Genomic DNA, 8,304 nt, shown 5'->3' with positions numbered 1-8,304 from the left:
ATGAATGCCGTCGCAACATTTAGCGACTGTAAATACTAAACTGTCGCTAAATTTAGCGACGACTTAAAGATTTGTCGCTAATTAGCAACGGTTTATATACGATATTCGTCGCCAATTTTTTTTGCGACGGTTATTAAAACCGTCGCAAATTGTAGCTACGACAACGGTTTCTCATTTGCGACGGTTTGCAAAACCGTCGCAAATTGTAGCTACGACAACAGTGAAAAACCGTTGTCTTTGAGCGGACCATTTAACAACACTAGCTTTAACAACAGTTTTAAAATGGCTACGACAACGGTTAAAAAACCGTTGTCGTATGGCATTTTTCTTGTAGTGTCTGTAAAATATTTGTATTATTTACTATTCTGCATTTTACTCCTTCCGGTCTGACTTTTTATTACTCGATTTAAGCGAATATATTTTTCAATAGATCCAACCGGATCATTCCACACTTTGAAAATCTTTCAAAAGTGGTTCAACTGCATCAAGCCGATGGAGCAAAAGAATTATGTTCCTAACAACTTTTAAGTTCGGCTGATCAAATACTATCTTGAATTTAGAAAAAAATAAAAAAAAAAAATTATTCACTCCCTCTAAATTCTAAAATTGATCCTAACAACTACCACTTAGTTGTTTTTATTAAGTCAATGCATTGATCATCTATGATTTTAGATGCTTAAAAGTTTAAGAAGGGTGAGTTGAGAAATTGGTATAGTTTTACCTTGAACGAAAGAGATTCTATGAAAACAACGTATGTTTAATTAATTATTCAACTGACATATATTTCATTCGTCACAAATATATAGAATTGTTTATTTTTCGTACAAATTAAGAAAATAATTGTAAAAACAAAAATACATACAAACTTTTCATTTTATCCATATTCAATTCATTCAAAATGGTTTTACGTTTTCCAAAACCTAATTAACAGGGATATATCAATAAATCCAAGAAAAATGTAACTATATATAGAAAGTAGACTATATATTTGGGACAGCCGAAATACGAAAGAAACATATATAATTGAGACAGGTTGATCGTTAAACCTATTCAAATTAACTTCTATAAGTCAAAATGATCACAACATGTGTCAAGGGTGGATTTTTTTCCCTTTTGGGATTAATAACTAAATATATATAGGTTAATGGGCAGCGCAAAATCTGCTGGGCAATTGCCTAGAGTTGCTCATTAATCCCTTGTGCAGAAATTCAAGTCTTTTCTTCTTGTGCGAGTGAAACACCTAAAATCGTGTGAATTTTCTTTATTTTATTCATTTCTAACTTTCTGTTTTTGAATCAATTCAATTTTGCGAGACAGAATAAAGCAACATAATTGAATTATGATTTTCTGAAAAGGCCATTCATAAACTATCATAATGAAATTTGGCCTTCAAGTAACTGGATTTTTAAAAATAGTCTTAAGTTCCAAAAATGCCTTTTAAATTTTTATTTTTTGTTTAGCCTTCTTTGAACTCTTTCTACATAAACACCAAAACAATATCACGAGTTCATGATTAAAATCTGAAAGTTTTTATATATTAAAAAACATCTGAAAAAAGAATAAGGAATTTATCATTAAAATTGATAGTCAAATAAAAGATAAAGTTAACATTTTATATATAAAAAAATAAATAATAAAATAAGAACAAATCCCATTTTATAACATGGAATAATTGATTAGTGCAAGTCAAACTTTCTTTTTCTCCATATATATATTTTAAAAATTTTAAATATAAAATAAATAATTATAAAAATAATGTTGAACAATAAGAATACTTATGGTAGCTAATAGGTGTCGATTTTGCGTGTCTAAATACGTAATTTCTGTCCATTTTCATGTTTCATTTCACGTTGACTCAATTTTCTCCTTTATTTAATCTTTTATGCATTATAGCCACTACTCAATATGAATATGTCGCTTTATAGGAAAATTGGCGGAGTCGGAGTTGGAGAAGGTCAATTTTAAGAAGAAAATAAAATTTGTTGTGTTGAACGCCTTGGAAGAAATCTTTTACCGCCCAAACACGACATGGACAACAGAAAAAGAAAAGAATATATGTTAATATTTGACAAAGGGAAGAACACAAAGCTGGACTCTTTGCGAATTTAAAAGGCGCAAAAACCTAGATTTCAGAGAGTTTGAACGTGAGGGAAGGGACGAGATGTGAAGAAATCAAGAGGGAAAACACTCGTTTTTCACTTTTCTAATTTTGTCTTCTTTCTTTTTTTTTGGGTTGGGATTGAATGGATCCTACCCCCTAGAACTCATGATCAACTTCGAATTGATTTCATATGTTATAATTGAGACCGAAAGAATATTCTATAATATGATAGATTAACATAATCCATTGATTTACAACATGCATACACATATGATATTGAATACAGGTTAATAGGCATATGCTAAAAATCAAAAGCTAAATGATTTCACAGTTTGTTGGTGTGTTTGTAATTGTTAAATAACACAAGAACATTTTCTTACTGCATATTGTTGAATTAGTTAAATATAGCTCGACATAGTATATTTATAAAATACGAAATTCTTGCATATTGTGTTTGTTTCATCTTTTTATTTAATTTTATTTTAATTTACTAAATTATTCACTAATCATTTTAGTTAACTTAAAAAATGAGTTGAATATAAATTTGTAATATATCAATCTCCGTGAGACATTACTCATACTTGTTATAGTACATTAAAAGAGTACACTCGTGGTATATCGAGCATCTTGGTGATAATTAATTGTTATAAATTATATTGATAGAAAAGCCAATCAAATTTTTGGAGCCGCTGTCTAGGACCGAAATTGATAAATTTTACTTTTTGTAACTATTTTTTAGTTAAAATTTTTTATCTATTTATTTAATTTCATTCAGCGTGATCTATCGGTTTTTATTATATTTTTGCAATATTTTTTTGGTGTAGTACTTTGAGATGTTTCATCAATAAATATTCATAAGTTGTAACAACACAGAAAACCGACGCCAATGTTTTCATCTCATGCTTATCAATTCAAGACAATTGTAGTTGGAGCAACGAACATCAAATTTCAACATTTTTCCAAGTTTGAGGTGCCAATAATGAACACTTATATGTAATATTATATGATATTACTATGGACATCAGCCGTTATTTGACGAGCACTTTAATAGTCAAGACGACGACTAAAAATCAAGCGTTACTTGGAAAGAAACCCGAGAATTTTACTTTTTTTTATCTGGTTTATTTAATTTTACATTTTGCATTTAGTTTTTGGTTATTATTGACTTGATCATATTTAATAGCTTAAATTTTCGTGCAAGATGTGTATATTGGAAAAAGTGAAATAGTGGTAGCCTAAGAAATTCTCCTTCGCAACAGAAGTAAGAAAGAGTCAATTCATCTTCTATCTCGTGCAAACCTATCAGTCAGGGGAGTCTTCTCGTTCTTTGAGATTAGTTTTTATCTTATTTTACATTTTGTTAAGTCATATGTGTCATTGTTTGGTCCCATAGGGGATAATGCAGAGTTTTAGTGTGGGGAGAGGGGATTAATGACTCTCGCTTAGTTGTCCTATTTTTCAACTTTTTTTTTAATGAAAATGAATTCCATTAAATAGGTAAAAAAATGTTTACAGTACAACTACACTGGGCATCACCTGGAATTCAACAACAAGCATAATGCATTAACTAATGTCATAAATCCGTACAATAAAGTGCATCACTAGCACCCGGAAAACAATGAAATATGTATATCATGATCTTCCTAATCGTCTGCCCCAAATCTGTTCTCAAAGAGTGCTCGGTTTCTTAAGCTCCATACTTGGTACGCCGTAGCAGCAAATGCAGTGCATCTCATTCTGGCCAATGTCGAATTGCCCCGATAGATCGTTTTGTACGCCCGCAAGACTGCCGATGTTGATCCCATGATCTTCCTCATTCCCAACCACTCACGGATGGCGTTTCAAATAGCACTCGAAAAAGGGCATCCAAAGTACAAGTGCTGGACAGATTCATCTCCGAGATTGCAAAGCACACAACGTTTGTTAGTCACATACGGTTGCCTATCCTGAGTAAGAAGTCTTTCCATATGCTATTAACCAAACTATAAATCGATGTTTAGGGAGTATACATGTTTTCCTCAAAAGAGGTTTCCACGGCCATCTCCCTATTTTCCTCATAAAGAAATCATACGCTCTGTTTAATCCATGATGACCATCAAACCAACTATGAAGGCGTGTAATCGCAACATCCACCGAGCCACATTCAAGAACAATCTTATCACGAATACTGATAATCTGAATAATCAACGGCGATTCATCCTTTTTCCAAGTCCAATACCACACGCCCCCAGGTCCACTGTATACTTGATTAACCCTATGCAGAGACGGATGTATTCTAGGGCTGTACTAAGCTGCAGCCCAGCCCACTTTTTTAATAATTTAGCGACGATTTTTTTTCAAAAACCGTCGCTAATATTTGCGACGGTTTTACTTAAACCGCCGCCGATGTGGATCGGCGACGGTTTTAATTACACCGTCGCTACTAGTGACGGTTTATTAAAACAGTCGCTAATAACAGGCGCTATTAGCGACTGTTTTTTGAAAAACCGTCGTTAATAGCGACGGTTGTTTCAAAAACCGTCGTACATCAATGTCTTAGTCCAATCAAGTCCCGTCCATTTACAAGGATGAGACCAAATTTATCCTCTGATCTACCCCACCTCAATTCTACAAAATTTCTCTCCCAAGTCCTAAGCCCTTTAGTGACAGAATAGAATTGCGGACTCTCGAAGAAATCGAATTGCTCATCGACAAGGCAACAATCCAGGTAAGAATCGGCTATACATTTTTTATTTTGTTTTTTATAGCTTCTCTGTGTGTGATTTGTGGTTTCTTGATTGTTTGTTGTTGAGTTGTTGATTGACTATTACTTGTTTATTTGTTTAATAATTATTTTATTCTTTTTTAGGATTATAAATTGAACTATTTCAAAATGGAATATCAATCTGCTGCAAAGAAAGGAAAAACATTGATATCCTCTTTCTTTAAGAAGAGAGATCGTCAAGCTAGTGAAGATACTTCAATTCCTACGGTCCTTACAATGCAACATCAATCCAGTGAAAGTCTTCTATTTCCCAATATCCAAAAAATTCCTTCATGTTCCTCTCCTAGAGACGATCATCAGTCTTCGTCTACTTTTATTGAACGAGATCCGGGAAAAAGAAAACAGATATGTGAATATCATGTTAATGTACGAGATGAGATAAGACGTTCATATCTAAATATGGGGCCTTATCAACCAGATATGTTGGAGTATCCAGGTACAAAATTTGGAAGTCAGAATCGTCGTTTTCAGAAAAAATGGTTTCAGAAATTTTATTGGTTGGAGTATTCGCCTTCAACAAATAAGGCATATTGTTTCTATTGTTTTCTTTTCCTGAATGATGTTAATTCATCTAATATCTCGGCATTGGTCAATGAAGGATTTGACAATTGGAAAAGGGTAAACCAAGGAAAAACATGTGCTTTTCTTGCCCATATTGGTTCTGCAGCTTCTTCACCTCATACTATATATGAGAGAAGGGCTGAAAATTTGATGAGGCCCCCACAACATATTGATAAAGTGATGCATGCACAATCTAAAGAGGAAAAAGAGAAAAATCGTCTGCGTTTGAGCACCTCAATTGTAGCTGTTCGTTGGCTAGCACTTCAAGGTTGTGCTTTTAGAGGTAACGATGAATCTCTATCTTCATCTAATCGTGGAAATTTTCTTGAATTGGTGAAGGATTTTGCAAAAATGAATATAGAAATTGATGAAATTGTGCTTGAGAATGCTCCAAAAAATGCCCAATATATCGCTCCAGAAATTCAGAAAGAGATTTTACATATTATGGCCAATAGAGTACGACAGATGGTTCGTGAAGAAGTTGGAGATAAATACTTCTGTATTCTTGTTGATGAAGCCCGAGATATATCTAAACGAGAGCAAATGGTCATTATATTGAGGTTTGTGAACAATCATGGGATTTTGACAGAAAGATTTTTTGCCATCAAAAGTGTTAGTGACACTACCTCAATGAATTTGAAAAATGAGATATCAAATGTTCTTGTTCATCATGATCTCCATGTTAAGAAAATCAGAGGCCAAGGATATGATGGTGCTAGCAATATGCGTGGAGCGTGGAATGGACTTCAAGCATTATTTCTCAAAGATTGTCCCTATGCATACTATGTCCACTGTTTTGCACATCGTTTACAATTGACATTGGTTTCTGCAGCTAAGGATGTTAGTGTTATTTGGGAATTCTTTTCTCATTTGGACAATATTGTTAATATTGTCACTTTTTCTACTAAGCGCATTGCTGAATTACATACTGCACAAAGAAATGAAATTGAGTATATGTTGTCAATTGGAGAACGTGATTCTGGAAGTGGTGCAAACCAGATTGGTAATTTGCAACGAGCAAGAGCTACTCGTTGGAGTTCTCACTATGATTCGGTAAAAAGCTTGATAGGTATGTACACTGCAACTTGCAAAGTTTTTGATGTTCTCAGTGATTATTCTCCAAATGGAAGAGTTAAGGCTGAAGTTCGGGGGATTTATAGAAACATGACAAGCTTTGAATTTGTGTTTATTTTGCACTTAATGCATAAAATTATGAGAACAACAGATACTCTTTGTCAAATTCTTCAAAGAAAATCTCAAGACATTTTGACTGCTATCACATTTGTCACTACTACCAAAACTTGCCTTCAAGAATTCAGAGAATGTGGGTGGAATGAATTTCTTCAGGAAGTTAAAGTTTTTTGCTCAAGAAATGAAATTGATGTACCTGACCTTGATTGTCTATATAAGATTGGACGTGCCTGTCGGCAAACTACAATAGAACATCATTACCACTTTGATGTTTTTAATGCAGCAATAGATTTCATTTTGATGGAGTTAAATACTCGGTTCAATGAGTCATCGGTGGAACTTCTTTCTCTTAGTACAGCTTTAGATCCTAAAAATTCATTTGACTCATTTAACAGTGATGATATTTGCAAGCTTGCGAAGAAGTTTTATCCTGGAGATTTCACAGATCAAGAAATTGTTGCTTTGGAGTATGAATTGATACATTATAAACTTGATGTGATGCAGAATTTAAAGGTTTCTACACTTGTTGAGTTGTGTCAGCAATTGACCGAGAGTGGACGGTCAAGTGTTTATGTTATGTTGACTAGATTGATTCATCTTGTTTTGACATTACCTGTGTCTACTGCCACTACTGAGCGGGCTTTTTCAGCAATGAAGCATGTGAAGACGGCACTTCGCAATAAAATGGAGGATGACTTTCTTGCCGATTGTTTGACACTCTATATTGAACGAGATTTAGCTAAACATATTGATGTAAATTCTATTATTGATGAATTTTATGTTTTAAAATCTCGTAGGGCACAACTTCGTTGAACGATATAATGTAAATTTTTTTAATAATATATAACTTATCATATTGACTTCAAGCCCCCCCCCCCCCCCTCAACTTTTATTCCTGGATCCGTCCCTGACCCTATGTATCCATAGACTATCATGTTTGAAGTGCATCTTCCATAAAGTTTTTGTGATCAAGGCTTTATTCCAGGCCTTCAAGTTTTTCAACCCCATTGCTCCATCCTCTATTGGTTTACAAATCATATCCCAAGCAATTGGTGGATGTTTTGTCAGCCATACAAACTTCCGACAAGGAGTTTGAATGGTATTAATGATGCAAATAGGTATTGGTAAAATTGTTAACCAAAAGTATTTTGTACCTTGCACAACTGATCTGATAAGTTCTAGCTTCCCTGCATATGATAGAGAATGTCTATGCCAAGAGTTAATCTTTGCAGCAATCGCATCAACAAGCAAGTGATAGTCTAGGGATCTGAGTTGCCTCGCAGCCAATGGAACACCAAGGTATCGGAATGGAAGAGCCCCAGGTAAGAACCGAGTCAGTTCCAGTATCTCCTGTCTCACATTATCAGCAATACTAGCAATGTAAATACTAGATTTCAAGAGGTTAATACGCATGCCCGCCATATCACCAAATTCATTCAAACCATTCATAACCAATGATACACTTGATACATCACCACGTGCAAGACGTAAGACATCATCTGCATAAGCAAGGTGAGTAATACGAAGCTTACCACACTTAGGATGGAAGCTATATGTAGTAGATCGAGTCATTCGCTTGAGAGAACGTGATAGGACTTCAAGACAAAGCGTAAAGAGAAATGGAGATAGCGGGTCACCTTGCCTTAGCCCTCGCTTCCCACTGAAATGACCATGAAATTTGCCCTTC

At 34.2% G+C, this 8,304-nt stretch overlaps 1 protein-coding gene across 1 annotated transcript; it reads left to right on the top strand.

Moving 5' to 3' along the window:
• Positions 1 to 5,264: 5,264 nt before the first annotated feature.
• Positions 5,265 to 7,713, top strand: LOC142520252 (uncharacterized). Its single transcript, XM_075623256.1, has 3 exons — positions 5,265 to 5,301; positions 5,464 to 7,370; positions 7,603 to 7,713. Exons 1-3 carry the CDS (start codon positions 5,265 to 5,267, stop codon positions 7,711 to 7,713), a joined length of 2,055 nt encoding a protein of 684 aa, XP_075479371.1.
• The last annotated feature ends 591 nt before the right edge of the window (positions 7,714 to 8,304 follow it).

This window comes from Primulina tabacum, chromosome 12 (assembly GCF_025594145.1).
Source record: "Primulina tabacum isolate GXHZ01 chromosome 12, ASM2559414v2, whole genome shotgun sequence".
Classification (NCBI taxonomy): Eukaryota; Viridiplantae; Streptophyta; class Magnoliopsida; order Lamiales; family Gesneriaceae; genus Primulina; species Primulina tabacum.
This window is presented reverse-complemented; position numbering and strand designations above follow the sequence as displayed.